Genomic DNA, 15,728 nt, shown 5'->3' on the forward strand with positions numbered 1-15,728 from the left:
GAACGGGAAGGGAATGCCAAATTTCAAATGAAAAAGCAAAGTCCATTTGCAAATGCAAAGTCCATTTGCAAATGCATTTCTCATGTCTTACGAGCTATGAGCCTGTCATATTTAAATAGCAATATTAATTACCACATTTGCTTTATCACTCTCTCTACACTGCACATGCAAACTGCCAAAACTCAAATGGAATTGCAATTCCTTTTGCATTTGGATTCCCGACGTCTACACGGAAACCTGTCAATCAAGTAACAGGGGTGGGGCCATTTTATTGGGCGTGTTTGCATTGGGAAGTGACGTCACTCACAGTCGATGGTAATAAACAATTATTAATAGATGATTTTGCGGAATGTTTTGAAAAATGGAAGTAATCGGAGAAATTGTGGAGGACATTTTGACACTCACGAAGCAAGTTGACGACAGTTCATACGGTAGAAATTTCCTTTTACTCAGAACAGGTTAAATGAGTTTGTGGCCTTGACGAACAGCATCATCAGTAATGATGTCTACGCCAATATAAGTGAAGTGGCCGGTGCTCGGTTTCTGCGATATTTGGTTTCACTGGGCGGATCATACATGATTATTCATGAGTTTCCTGTTTCATGTTAAAGCGACTCTGAAAATATTAGTGCGTTGTCACCGGATTAAAAAGATAAAAAGAGGCTATGTATATAATATTTAGTTTCATTGTAATGGCTGTATATATACACATTTCCCTGAACTAAGTACATTTCTGCAGCTATTATTATGTTTAAATGAAAAACGAAAGGAGGCAGTGGTATTTGATATCCTTTTTCGTTTTATTGTAAATATACAGAGGAAAAATGCATTCGCCAAGGCGAACTGACTGATGTTATCAAGTACGTTGCTGTTTGCAGAATTACCGTATTTGTGTCGTCACGAACATCACACTCCCGAGTCGAATGAACAAAGACCGAACTACAGAGGATGCAAGTCCAAAATCAATGTACTTTATATTAAGAAACGCATACAGACCTACGTCACCAGACTATTTGCCTAATCTTCCTGTTCTTTAGACCGTGGTGGAAACACAGAAAGCAACAGATCTGGGGGGAAAATAGTTATTGGGGAAAAAAGTTCCTGGTACAATTGTTCTGGGTATTTCGGTGGAAACGCGGCATTAAATTGGCAAAGACATCATTACTGATGATGCTGTTTGTCAAGGCCACAAACTCATTTAACCTGTCCAAAACCAAATGGCTTCTGAGTAAAAAGAATCTGTACCATATGAACTGTCATCAACTTACTGTGCGAGTGTCAAAAAAAAAAAATTGTGGCGTCCTCCACAATTTCACAGATTACTTCCATTTTTCAAAACATTCCGAAAAATCGTCTATTAATAATTGTTTATTACTGTTGACTGTGAGTGACGTCACTTCCCAATGCAAACATGCCCAATAAAATGACCCCACCCCTGTTACTTGATTGACAGGTTTCCGTGTAGACGTCGGAAATACAAATGCAAAAGGAATTGCGATTCCATTTGAGTTTTGGCAGTTTACATGCGCAGTGCAGAGAGAGTAAAAAAAGCAAATGTGGTAATTAATATTGCTATTTAAATATGACAGGCTCATAGCTCTTAAGACATGAGAAATGCATTTGCAAATGGACTTTGCTTTTTCATTTGAAATTTGGCAAATTTTGGTGCGTTTGTGTCCACATTCTGAAAACGCAAATGAAAATGCAATTTGCAATTCCATTTGAAAATAATCCAGAAAATCCTTCCATACAGCAGAATGGCATGCAAGTGTTTAAATCCACTTGTTTTTGTTTGGCCTGTTCTTTTCACAATCAAAAGGCAGCAGGTGCATAAACACACTTCTTTTTTATTGTTTACTCCATGTAGTTCTGAGAGCTGAGGTGCATATTTAGATTTTTTCAGATACATCAAGGTAAGTGCGCAAAGGTCTCTCTCACACACTCTCTATCTCTCTCTTATACACACACACACACACAATATAATATGCGGTTATACTCAATATAGCTCCATATACAAGTCAGAAACTAAGCTTTTTTTTGCACAGGCCTGTCTAAAGGTTAAATGGTCCCACCTAGTGATCAACTGTAAAAATGAAAATTTTTACCTCTTCCCAACAGCGAACACCACCAACAATCAAGAATGCATGATTATATGGTGTCATATAATCATGCATAAACAGCCACGAACAACAAATGAGGGAGAAAGAATTTTAATCTAATGCTGCACAAAAACTAACAATGCATCAAAGCCAATGTTGTTACTAACCTTTGACATGCCCAAGACTATTATAAAAGGTAAAAAAAAATGTCCAGTCCACAATCACTTTTTATATTGAAAATAAGTCATTTTATGTGGTTTTTTTTTTCATATCAGTGACATCATTTATGAACTTGGTAATTAAAGTTTTTTTAAAAACATTTGGTAGTTTTGATCAGGACTGAGGGTGATTAATAGATTTATGCAAAAGAAATTAGAAAAAAAAAAAAATTATCTGATATATTTTTACAGCAGTTTCCCAGCCAGCACATGACCGACCTTCAACGTTGAAATATGGTTGAAATAAGGTCAGTTGTGGTTTCAATGTTGAAACAACATTGATTCAACGTTTAAAGCTGAACTATTGAAAAACTTCCGGTACATGACCCACCTTCAATGTTGAAATATGGTTGAAATAAGGACGGTTGTTGTTTCAACGTTGAAACAACGTTGATTCAACGTTTAAAGCTGACCATTGAAAAACTTCCGGCACATGACCAACCTTCAACATTGAAATAAGGTCAGCTGTTTTAACTTTCAAACAACACTGAAAATGTTTAATGCTAAATGGTTGAAAAGGTTAATAAACTTTAAAATTATTTGTATAAAATTATTTAAGATTATTATTATTATTTTAATAGCATTTTACAATATTTTAATCATGATACCTATCCTAAAATCTAAAGGTATATGTTATCATCATTAGCAACAATAAAACTAAATACATTTCGCTGCTTTATCATGCTAAAACAATTTCTATTGGTAGTTTTATTTTATTATTTTGATCATGTTTGGTTAATCTGGCTGTCATTCAGGAAACTGGACCATGAATCGTTTCGCACCTTCTAAATTTGAAAATATGAGTCTTTCTGTGAGTGAGGCCGATTTATTTTTTAATTTAATTTATTATTATATTTACTTTGATTTATTTTTTGAGCGAATTTGAGTCGTGACATGTTAATGGAGAACAAAAACTGTTATGTGAACACAAAAAGGGTCAGATGTGTTCTGCGAGGTCCTGCAAACATACTGGCAAAATAAGGTAAGAAAATCGCTATCTTTTGAAAATAGTGAAGTATCACGTTACCAGAGTTTACAAATGGGTAACTTAAAGGACCTGTAACCTACAGAAGATAAATAAATACCTGTGTGTGTATATTTGTATTGCTTTATCACAGATGCTCAAGTTAGATGCTCATCTTTTGTTGTGTTGCTGGTTAATTATGTTACTGTCTGTCTTTTAGATATTTTTTCCACATTTTCCTGGTATGAATCCCATGCATTAGGCGTGTTATATGTTTTTATTCTAATAATAGTATCAAAGTGTTTTCTGAAAAATATAATTGCAAATTTCGGTACAATTTAAATGAATTAATGAAAATGAATTTAAAAATTAATTAGGATTGTTTAAAGTCATGGTTCTCAGTGTCAGGCCTGCTCTAGTGGTTACACAGGGGAATCACTAAATTAAATATTAATGTTAATACATTTTAATTTAATCTTTAAGTAAGGTGTTTTTTTTTCACATTTAAGTACAGTACAGTTATGTTACTTTTGTGATAACACATTTTAATTTAAACTTTAAGTCTTTCATTTTCGTTACCTGTATGTAAGCAGAGTGCAGTGTTAATGTTCTGTGTATTTAGAATGTTAAAGTGGCTGACAACAATAAATATTCTTATTAGGAATAAAACTGCCTCATTTTTTTAACTGTACAGCTGTCGCTGAATAGTTTGGCCTACTACAATGCTGAAATGTAATGTTGGTCATTATGGTGGAACTTAGACAAATATTTTCTAAAGTGGTTGGTATAAAAAGTTTGAGAACCACTAGTTTAAAGAAATGCTATAAATGAAATCCTGCTTTTTAAGAACTTTTCAGTCAACCATTTCTTCTTTTCCCTTTTAGAGTCATTAACCCTTTCGAGTCGATTAACGTGGATACGCGTTTTGAGTCATTTTCTCCTGATAACCCCGAAAAGACCTTAAATTACACTTTCAGTTTTAATCGTACAGATAAGAGCAATACATCAATCGAATCTGTAAAGGGTCTACTTTTTTTTGGATACAGACATAATGACAACAAAACTTTGTGCACTTATAAAGGATCCAGCTTGTTCTTGAAACATTGGTAAGAAATTGTTTATCTGCTACATTGCACTGTCACTTCTGCTAGAGATACATTGACCTTTTGTGATAGGTTAATTAAAATGTACTTAATTTGATTTACTTATTTTACTGCACTGTATTAAAACAGTGTAACTGGGGGCTCTGAAAACACTGCTTTTGAATAATTTGTTAATATTGTAATTGTACATCTGAATTCATTAAATAAGTGTTTAATGAATAGTGTCGTGCACTTTGTTTTCAACTCCCCTGTTACTGAACTGAAAAGTGGAAATATTGTGTGATTTATTTTGTATTCAGTTTTCAGTTAAATGTATTTCACTATATCAAAGTTGATATTTTATAAGGATTTATTTTTGGTGTTTTGTTTCAGAAAGCGCACAAGTGGGAGAGAGTGGAGGGGATGGCGTCAGAAAGGACCTGGAGCTGGGACTCTTTCAAGGATCACCGAAGCACAACCACACTATATGCACAAGGCTGTTGGGTCTAAAAAATTTTGATTCCCCTTCCTTAGAAAACACATTCTGCATTCCACATGGTTTAAAAAGACACAGTCCTCCCCTCGGGGTGCCCCCTGTAACGTTGGGCTCTTGGAATTGTCCTAATACCTAATATTCCCTCCCGTTACAGCGTCCCTGGTTGAAGGGTCCTTCTCAAACTTTTCAGCAAATTTTCCCTGCACCAGTGTACACATCCCTTGTAATGAGACACATTACCAAAATAAAATATCAACTGGTTCCAGTCGTAATGGAACAAGGGTTACTCTTGCAAGTGCTGCAAAAAATATACATTTATATGCAAAAATATTCAAAATTATTTGACAAAAATCTTTAAATATTATTAAATTTGAATTGTTATTCTACATGTTTTAACAACATGTCCATGCATACTCTGCAAAATAAAGTTTAGGATTATTTTCATCTGTTTTATACAGTATGTTTCCAAAATAAAACTGCTGTTTTACAATTTTGAGCATGTGGTAGTTTATTGAAGTTGATTGTAAAGCCCTTGCTGCCAGTCATTTGATTTTTAGCCTTTATCATGTACTTGTGTTGATCTAAATGCAAACTAGGAACTAATTGAACATACAATTGTGTATGTATACATGGTGCAAGGTACGGCGGTGATACAACATCGTGTTATCAACGTTGATTAACTTTTCAAAATCAACACTTCATTCAGCGTTAATTCAAGGTCTGCAGAATGACCATAATTCACCCGTGATGAAGGTAAAACGGTGAATCAACGTCTCGATTTCAATGGTGAATCAACGTCGTGATTTCAACGTTGATCCAATTTGCAAAATCGAAAGGTATTCAACCATGGTATTCAACCATGGTACCTGACGTTGTTTCGACGTTGAGTCAACGTTGAAATGCCAGCTGGGAAAGTTTTCAATGGCAAAATTGAGCAAAAACAAGCAATATTATGTCTAAAATGTAAGTCACTTATTGCTTACTTTACTGAGCTTATCATATTATAATCAAATTTATGCTGACATCTGCAGAAAAAAAAAAGGTAGGCCTACTCATTGAGTGATAAGAGATTAAGGTAACTATAGTCAATTATATAAATATAAGAAGCATACAGAAGCATTTTTTACGATTTAGAATATCTTGAATTTTGAGTTTTAATATACTAATAAATCACGTGCGTGCCCTCTGTGTGTGTGTGTGTGTGCATGGTGATTTACTCGATTCTGTCAGATCATACCATATTATTGTATATTATCGTGTATGTATATTGCAGACCCCAGACTCGATTTGACTGGAAAATGAAATCACCCACGCACACTTGTTTGAAAACAAGCAAATATGTTTTCTAGAAAACTAACTTGCAGACACCAGACCACTGATTCCTCAAACCTGCTTTCCTGGTGTCCGGTCAATTTTAACCGCAAAGAGTATGACTCGCCAGTGAGAAGCGCACAACATACTCCATCCTGCACCAACTACTGTACGTACACATTTCCTGTATGCCTATGAAAGATAATCGAACCAATCAGAGTAGCACTGCAGGCTATATATATATATATATATATATATATATATATATATATATATATATATATATATATATATATATATATATATATATATATATATATATATAGTTGTTGTTTGAAACTTTGCAATACATTTGAGACACATTATGGATGTCAAATGTAACCACACCTTTTTTTGTAATACAGTTACAGCATACCCTACAACAGTAGTGACTGTGGTGGTTATATATAACAAGGCATAATTTTAATTTCACATTTGGAGTGGTTTCTTGCCTATAGAGTAATGCATGTTAATCTTTTATTGACCTTGACACTACTATGTATTACCAGGCTTTGTCCTGCTGTGTGTGGGGTTAATTTAAACAGCTGCATACTCCCTTGCTGCCAGTCATTTGATTTTTAGCCTTTATCATGTACTTGTGTTGATCTAAATGCAAACTAGGAACTAATTGAACATACAATTGTGTATGTATACATGGTGCAAGGTACGGCGGTGATACAACATCGTGTTATCAACGTTGATTAACTTTTCAAAATCAACACTTCATTCAGCGTTAATTCAAGGTCTGCAGAATGACCATAATTCACCCGTGATGAAGGTAAAACGGTGAATCAACGTCTCGATTTCAATGGTGAATCAACGTCGTGATTTCAACGTTGATCCAATTTGCAAAATCGAAAGGTATTCAACCATGGTATTCAACCATGGTACCTGACGTTGTTTCGACGTTGAGTCAACGTTGAAATGCCAGCTGGGAAAGTTTTCAATGGCAAAATTGAGCAAAAACAAGCAATATTATGTCTAAAATGTAAGTCACTTATTGCTTACTTTACTGAGCTTATCATATTATAATCAAATTTATGCTGACATCTGCAGAAAAAAAAAAGGTAGGCCTACTCATTGAGTGATAAGAGATTAAGGTAACTATAGTCAATTATATAAATATAAGAAGCATACAGAAGCATTTTTTACGATTTAGAATATCTTGAATTTTGAGTTTTAATATACTAATAAATCACGTGCGTGCCCTCTGTGTGTGTGTGTGTGTGCATGGTGATTTACTCGATTCTGTCAGATCATACCATATTATTGTATATTATCGTGTATGTATATTGCAGACCCCAGACTCGATTTGACTGGAAAATGAAATCACCCACGCACACTTGTTTGAAAACAAGCAAATATGTTTTCTAGAAAACTAACTTGCAGACACCAGACCACTGATTCCTCAAACCTGCTTTCCTGGTGTCCGGTCAATTTTAACCGCAAAGAGTATGACTCGCCAGTGAGAAGCGCACAACATACTCCATCCTGCACCAACTACTGTACGTACACATTTCCTGTATGCCTATGAAAGATAATCGAACCAATCAGAGTAGCACTGCAGGCTATATATATATATATATATATATATATATATATATATATATATATATATATATATATATATATATATATATATATATATATATATATATATATAGTTGTTGTTTGAAACTTTGCAATACATTTGAGACACATTATGGATGTCAAATGTAACCACACCTTTTTTTGTAATACAGTTACAGCATACCCTACAACAGTAGTGACTGTGGTGGTTATATATAACAAGGCATAATTTTAATTTCACATTTGGAGTGGTTTCTTGCCTATAGAGTAATGCATGTTAATCTTTTATTGACCTTGACACTACTATGTATTACCAGGCTTTGTCCTGCTGTGTGTGGGGTTAATTTAAACAGCTGCATACTCCAAGGTTACCCTCAACCTCCTGCTCTCTTTGAGGACGGAGACTTTGTCATTGGAGGGGCTTTCACCATTCATTATTATGTGAGGACTGAAACGCAAACCTACACTCAGCGGCCACAACCACTGGTGTGCAGTGGCAGGTTAGAGTTTTATATGTATTTGATTAAAGTCCATAGAATATTCTTGAATGGATCTAACTGATTGTACTTCAAGAAATAGTTTTTATGTCAAATAAGATAATGGATTATTTTAATTAATATTTTATCCATTAATAATAATACTACTAATAGAGTTTTTGAATGTGTGCACTTCAACAGCATGAACTTCAGTGAACTGCACTTTGCTCGTGCCTTACAGTTCGCCATCCAAGAGATAAACAACAGCTCCGATCTCTTACCGGGCATCACTTTAGGGTACCATATATGCGACACTTGTGCCTCTGTGGCAATGGCAATTAAAGTAGCACTGCAACTTGTCAATGGACTAGATCCTGTATTTAACTACAATGATTCCTGTGCAAAATTTAATGCAGTTCCCACACTAATCGGAAATTCAGCTTCCACTGCATCTATAAGTATTTCAAGACTTTTTGGTCCTCTTAGAATAACACAGGTGTGTGCTAACTATGATATGATGTGTGTGTGTGTATGCGACTATTTCTTATTCTTCATTTTTAGCACAGTGTCTTCTTAATCATTATTTTTAATGTCTCAGAATATTGCATGTAAACGTCTGTGTAATAGTGATTCAAAATGTGTTTTTTTTTTTGTTTTTTTTTATGGTTCATTAGATAAGTCATTACGCAACATGTGCGTGTCTCAGTGACAAGCGGCAGCATCCTACTTTCTTCAGGACCATCCCCAGTGATCACCATCAAGCGGCAGCACTGGCACGGATGGTCAAGCACTTCGGATGGACGTGGATCGGAGCTGTGCGCAGTGATTCAGACTACGGGAACAATGGCATGGCATCATTCCTGAAAGCTGCGGAGCAGGAGGGAATCTGCGTGGAGTATTCTGAGGCCTACTACAGGACCCAGCTGCGCAGCAAACTCAAAAGAGTCGCGGACGTCATTCGCGAGTCAACGGCTCGTGTAATAGTTGCGTTCATGGCCGAAGGTGATATGAGAATTCTTTTAGAGGAGTTGAGGCAGCAGCCTCTTCCCCCGATGCAGTGGATCGGCAGTGAGGCGTGGGTTACAGATCCACAGATGCTGCGGTTTAATTTGTGTATCGGTGCAGTGGGTTTTGCAATCCCGCGGTCTGTTATTGCAGGTTTTCGCAACTTTCTATTTGACCTGTCACCAAAACAAGCGCTGAAATTCCCCCTGCTGACAGAATTCTGGGAAAGTTCATTTAGCTGTAATTTAAAACAGCAATTAGATTCTTCTACTGGTATGCCAGCATGTGATGGCACAGAGGACCTGCGCGCTTTACCGAACCCATACACAGACACGTCCTATTTGGTGTACAAAGCCACTTACGCTCTAGCGCATGTCCTCCATGACATCGTCTGTAATGAAATGCGATGTGAGAAAGACATCAAAGTTGAGCCACAGCAGGTACGTTTTCTCACTGTGAATATTTTAACTACATTTTGAAAATTCATTCACAACACAGATTTAAAAAATATTCATATTCCATCACTTTCTGAATATAACAACCAGTATTTGTGTGCTGATTATTGAACAAATAATTGAAATAATTCATCATGCAGGTTTTTGATCAACTCAAGCGATTGAACTTCACTAAAAATAATTATTCTGTTTCATTTGATACCAACGGAGACCCTGTGGCTACCTATGAATTTGTGAATTGGCAGCTTCAGGGAGACGGTTCAGTTGATTTTGTGACAGTTGGTCAGTATGATGCATCCAAGCCTAAAGGCCAAGAATTCAGTTTGAGCAGAGCTATCATTTGGTATGATGGCAGTGAAAAGGTATAAAGTTAAGTTCTATTCTTTGTGTTTGTGATGAAGATTTGTGTGCAGTACCCCTCGATTTCATGGGAGTGTTTGTAGACTTATGTAGACAATGTAAAATACATATATTGTTCATGGCATATACTTTAATTAAATCAATTAATTAAACATTAGCTATGTTGCTCCAAGCATTGTTTAATTTCCAACCTTGATGCTATGTCTATCTGTCACCTGCAGGTGCCTGTGTCTGTGTGCAGTGAGAGCTGTCATCCAGGCACTAGGAAGGCTGCACAGAAAGGAAGACCTGTCTGCTGTTATGACTGCATTAGTTGTGGAGAAGGAGAAATCAGTAATGAGACAGGTACTTTTTTCAGACCATATTCTTGTCATATTCTTGTTATTTTATGGGTCAATAATATATGAGTGTCCATGGTAAATTAAAGAGAGAGAAAAAAAAATAAATAAATGTGTTGTCTCAATTATTTATTTTAACAAGGCTTTTTTCTTCTTTGTCATTTTTAATATGAGAAGAATTGCATCACCCTGATACTTTTACTTTATCTTTCTATCAACCCATAAGCCATTCACCATACAGTTTATTCTGTGTAGAATATCAGATATTCTTTAATGGATCTACCAAAATTACATAAAAAATTAATGTAATAATTATTATCTATTTTATCTATTATTATCTATTTAAAAAAAACATGAGGTTTTTAGTCTTAAAGGGATAGTTCACCCAAAAAAGAAAATTTTATGTTTATCTGCTTACCCCCAGGCCATCCAAGATGTAGGTAACTTTGTTTCTTCAGTAGAACACAAACAGAGATTTTTAACTCAAACTGTTGCAGTCTGTTAGTCATATAATGCAAGTGGATGGGAATCACGGCTAAAACATACAAAAAAAAATATATATATATATATATATATACACACAAATAAAACCAAATTAAACTTGTTACAATACATTGATGTATAAAGACACAAAACAGTCGGTCTGTGCAATAAACTGAACAGTATTTATATAGTTTTTCTTTTACCTCTAATGCATTGCAATGCCTGAACTATATGAGCACCTCCTCAAAACACAGCCTGCGGGTGAGGCTTTTTCTTCCTCTTGCTTTACGCCGGATCGCATTACCGCAACCTATCTCTCAAATTGATCATTGACACTCTATCTACAATCTCAATTAAGAATGTCAATGGTCCACTTGAGAGACTGGTGGCAGTAATGCACTTAAAATTCTTCAATCTGCTGTAAAGCAAGAAGAGGATGCCTCATGCAGGCTGTGTTACTGTGTTATGAGGCACTCATACTGTTCAGACAGTTCAGTTCAATGAATCAGAGGTAAAAATAAATGTAAATACTGTTCAGTTTTTTGCACAGTCCGGTCTTTTTGTGTCTTGAACATCAATGTACCGTCAAACAAAGTCACCTACATCTTGGATGCCCTGGGGGTAAGCGGACAAACATAAACATTTTTGGGTGAACTATTCCTTCTTTTTTTTTCTAAATTCTGAGAATGATGTCATTTTACCCTTACACTTAAAGGGATCGTTCACCTAAACAATACAATTCAGTCAGTATTTACTCACCCTGTTGTTTATATAATGATAACCCAGACAGCAACCAGTGTTGGCCCAGACCCCGCCCACATCTGGTCCATGTGAAATCCATGTGGGCCAGATGTGGGCCGGATCTGGGCCAACACTATTATATTACTGCTATTATATGGATAATAAATTAAGTGTGATTCATAAAATTACATAAGTGAGAGAACTATGTTTTAATAAATTAATGTATAGGGCAAAAAGATCATTGTTTCATTGAGCCTTTTATTTTTTATTTTATTTTATTATTATTTTTTTTCCTCATTCTGAAACAGCATAGTCTAATCACCTATATGTCTTTATTTTGTTCCTGTGGTTCAGGAATGGATGTTAAGCACTGATTTCTTCATCTTCCAGATTCTTTAGATTGTCACGAATGCCTACCTGAGTATTGGCCCAATAATGAGAAGGACAATTGTCTTCCTAAACCAGTGGAGTTTCTCTCCTGGGATGATATCCTTGGGATTATACTGGCTGCTTTCTCTGTTGCTGGTGCTTTAGTGGCTTTGATCTTAACTGTTGTATTCTACAAAAACAGGGCCTCTCCGATAGTAAAAGCCAACAATTCTGAGCTGAGCTTCCTGCTTCTCTTCTCACTGACTTTGTGTTTTCTCTGTTCACTTACTTTCATTGGTCGGCCCACTGAGTTGTCCTGTATGTTGCGTCACACAACATTTGGGATCACTTTTGTCCTCTGTATCTCCTGTGTTCTCGGGAAAACAATAGTGGTGTTAATGGCCTTCAAGGCTACACTACCAGAAAGTAATGTCATGAAATGGTTTGGGCCTCTTCAACAGAGACTCAGTGTTTTGGGTTTCACCCTTGTACAGGTACTTATATGTGTGCTTTGGTTAATGATATCTCCCCCATTCCCTTACAAGAATATGGAACACTACAAAGAAAAGATAATTCTAGAATGTGGTTTAGGATCAGCAATAGGTTTCTGGGCTGTACTGGGTTATATTGGCTTGCTAGCTTTCCTTTGCTTTGTTTTAGCTTTTCTTGCCCGGAAGCTGCCTGATAACTTCAATGAGGCTAAATTCATCACATTCAGTATGCTCATATTTTGTGCTGTATGGATCACATTTATTCCAGCTTATGTCAGCTCTCCTGGTAAATTTACTGTAGCTGTGGAGATATTTGCCATTTTAGCTTCAAGCTTTAGTTTGAGTTTCTGTATTTTTGCTCCTAAGTGTTTCATTATTGTATTTAGGCCAGAGCAAAATACGAAAAAACAATTGATGGGTAAAATACCAAAAGCCAACTAAAGCCATCTAAGGCAAGAACAACTTTCCTTCACATTAAATTTTTTTGCATGTTTAGAAAAACAGTTTAGAAAAAAAAAAAGTTTAAACATACAGTTTAATAATTACACATTACACAATTACAATGTATGAAGCATGTTTCTGAGTTTAAAAACTAAATTTTTAAATAAACTGTATTGATGTAGTTTAATAATTATACAATACATATATATATATATAATATAAAAAAAATCAAATAATTAATAATAATAAAAAAATGCATACATACCTACATAACAGTAAGATTTTTTTTTAATGTTCTTAAAGAATTCTCTTCTGCTCACCAAGCCTGCATTCATTTGTTCCAAAGTACAGAAAAAATTAGGGATGCACGATCTTGATTTTTCATGGCCGATTCGATACCGATTTTTTTTACCAGCAAACTGGTCGATTTCGATACCGATTTCTGATTATTTAATTTTTTTAAGCAACAAACAAGAAAGAAGGAAAGTATACATAAACAATATGTTTATTTGTTATTTAATAGGCCAAACTGGCTTTTGGCTATTGAAAACAATAACCGTAACCATCTGAAATTAACAGCAGTAACCGCACAGTAAGTAGCCTACATTCAATACAAACATAGATGGTACAGACATCAGCATTTAGCTTTTGCTTTGGGTTGAAACTACAGAGAACTGGCCTTAAATGAAAAGATTAACTGTAACCATGTGGAATTAAAGACAACAACTGCATAGTTCTAAAGTCCAAACAACGCAAATTCAATAAGTGTGACGTGACATTCAGCCAAGTATGGTGACCCATACACAAAATTTGTGCTCTGCATTTAACCCATCCAAAGTGCACACACACAGAGCAGTGAACACACACACACACACTGTGAACACACACCCGGAGCAGTGGGCAGCCATTTATGCTGCGGCACCCAGGGAGCGGTTGGGGGTTTGGTGCCTTGCTCAAGGGCACCTAAGTCATGGTATTGAGGGTGGAGAGAGCACTGTACACGCACTCCCCCCACCCACAATTCCTGCCGGCCCGAGACTCGAACTCACAACCCTTCAATTGCGAGTCCGACTCTCTAACCATAAGGCCACGACTACTCGACTACATGACTATAAGATGTTTCTTATAGCAGGCCGTTCGCTTCCTGCTATCTATGCCTCAGACGTGTAGCTCTGCACTTCCAGTGAATGATTACAATGTAGTCTGTGCATGCGGGCGCACTTCTGGAAAAATCTGCCAAAAAAAATACCAAAATACCAAATACCGGCCGATTGCCGATCGCGAATTTTAAGCAAAATCCGTCCGGTTCCGATTTATGGCCGGTCAACCGGTGCATCCCTAGAAAAAAATGCAATAAAATGTTGAAATATTTTTACTATTTAAATGTTTTTGCTAGTGTGTACCAGGGCCAAAAGCATTTCCAATGTCACTTCTGAGGATTGATCGTGCCTCGTCGGTGCTTCCTCATGACCAACGGCACGGAATTTTTGGCCCGACGAAAACTTTGGGCCAAAGTGGGCCAGCTGGGGTTAGAGGAGTGGTTATAAATAAATTGGAGTTTCTCCACATCTGGAGAGCGCCAGCACCGCAGATCATTCAATAAAGTTAACAGCTATAACATCCAGACTTTTTAAATAATTTTAGTTCAAAACTCACTTTCAGACAGCAGCGAGTGTTTGAAATATTGTGATCCGATGTGGATTGTGATCGCCATATAAGGCAGACATAATTATAAGCAATGCAAAAGACTATGCACGTTTGCCATTAACAATACCATAGTAAACATGGTAAATACGACCGCTTGAAGAAGTCAGACGTAAGCTTATTCTATGTCACAATCGTGTATTTATTTAGTAACATTTTTTTTTCTATCATAAGTCTCGTCTTGAGAGTTTAAGCTCCACTTCTGTCATAAAAATATATAAATTATCATTCTTTTGAAATGTGATGTATACTGTGACTACAAATGAACAGAAACAGACTCGATTCCTTCAGAAATCATTCTAATATAAAAATATGAATGTTAAAAAAAAAACATCTCAACTGTTTTATATTTTTGTGTAAACCATTTTAACAGTCACCTTTATTTATTTATATAGCGCTTTAAACAAAATACATTGCGTCAAAGCAACTGAACAACATTCATTAGGAAAACAGTGTCAATAATGCAAAAATGATAGTTAAAGGCAGTTCATCATTGGATTCAGTTATGTCATCTCTGTTCAGTTAAATAGTGTCTGTGCATTTATTTGCAATCAAGTCAACGATATCGCTGTAGATGAAGTGTCCCCAACTAAGCAAGCCAGAGGCGACAGCGGCAAGGAACCGAAACTCCATCGGTGACAGAATGGAGAAAAAAACCTTGGGAGAAACCAGGCTCAGTTGGGGGGCCAGTTCTCCTCTGACCAGACGAAACCAGTAGTTCAATTCCAGACTGCAGCAAAGTCAGATTGTGCAGAAGAATCATCTGTTTCCTGTGGTCTTGTCCTGGTGCTCCTCTGAGACAAGGTCTTTACAGGGGATCTGTATCTGGGGCTCTAGTTGTCCTGGTCTCCGCTGTCTTTCAGGGATGTAGAGGTCCTTTCTAGGTGCTGATCCACCATCTGGTCTGGATACGTACTGGATCCGGGTGACTGCAGTGACCCTCTGATCTGGACACAGACTGGATCTGGTGGCCACGGTGACCTCGGAACAAGAGAGAAACAGACAAATATTAGCGTAGATGCCATTCTTCTAATGATGTAGCAAGTACATAGGTTGTTATGGGAAGTGTTTCCGGTTCCGGTTTACC

At 36.3% G+C, this 15,728-nt stretch overlaps 1 protein-coding gene across 1 annotated transcript in view; it reads left to right on the forward strand.

Annotated features, from left to right (window-relative positions):
* Nucleotides 1-15,728, forward strand: part of LOC132101166 (extracellular calcium-sensing receptor-like) — a 35,385-nt gene that overhangs the window by 9,926 nt on the left and 9,731 nt on the right. The window contains exons 2-5 of the mRNA XM_059505878.1: nt 8,096-8,278; nt 8,961-9,699; nt 9,855-10,076; nt 10,296-10,419. Coding sequence (XP_059361861.1) covers nt 8,096-8,278; nt 8,961-9,699; nt 9,855-10,076; nt 10,296-10,419 — 1,268 coding nt within the window. The remainder of the gene's footprint in view (nt 1-8,095; nt 8,279-8,960; nt 9,700-9,854; nt 10,077-10,295; nt 10,420-15,728) is intronic.

This window comes from Carassius carassius, chromosome 23 (genome assembly GCF_963082965.1).
Source record: "Carassius carassius chromosome 23, fCarCar2.1, whole genome shotgun sequence".
In the NCBI taxonomy this organism is placed as follows: domain Eukaryota; kingdom Metazoa; phylum Chordata; class Actinopteri; order Cypriniformes; family Cyprinidae; genus Carassius; species Carassius carassius.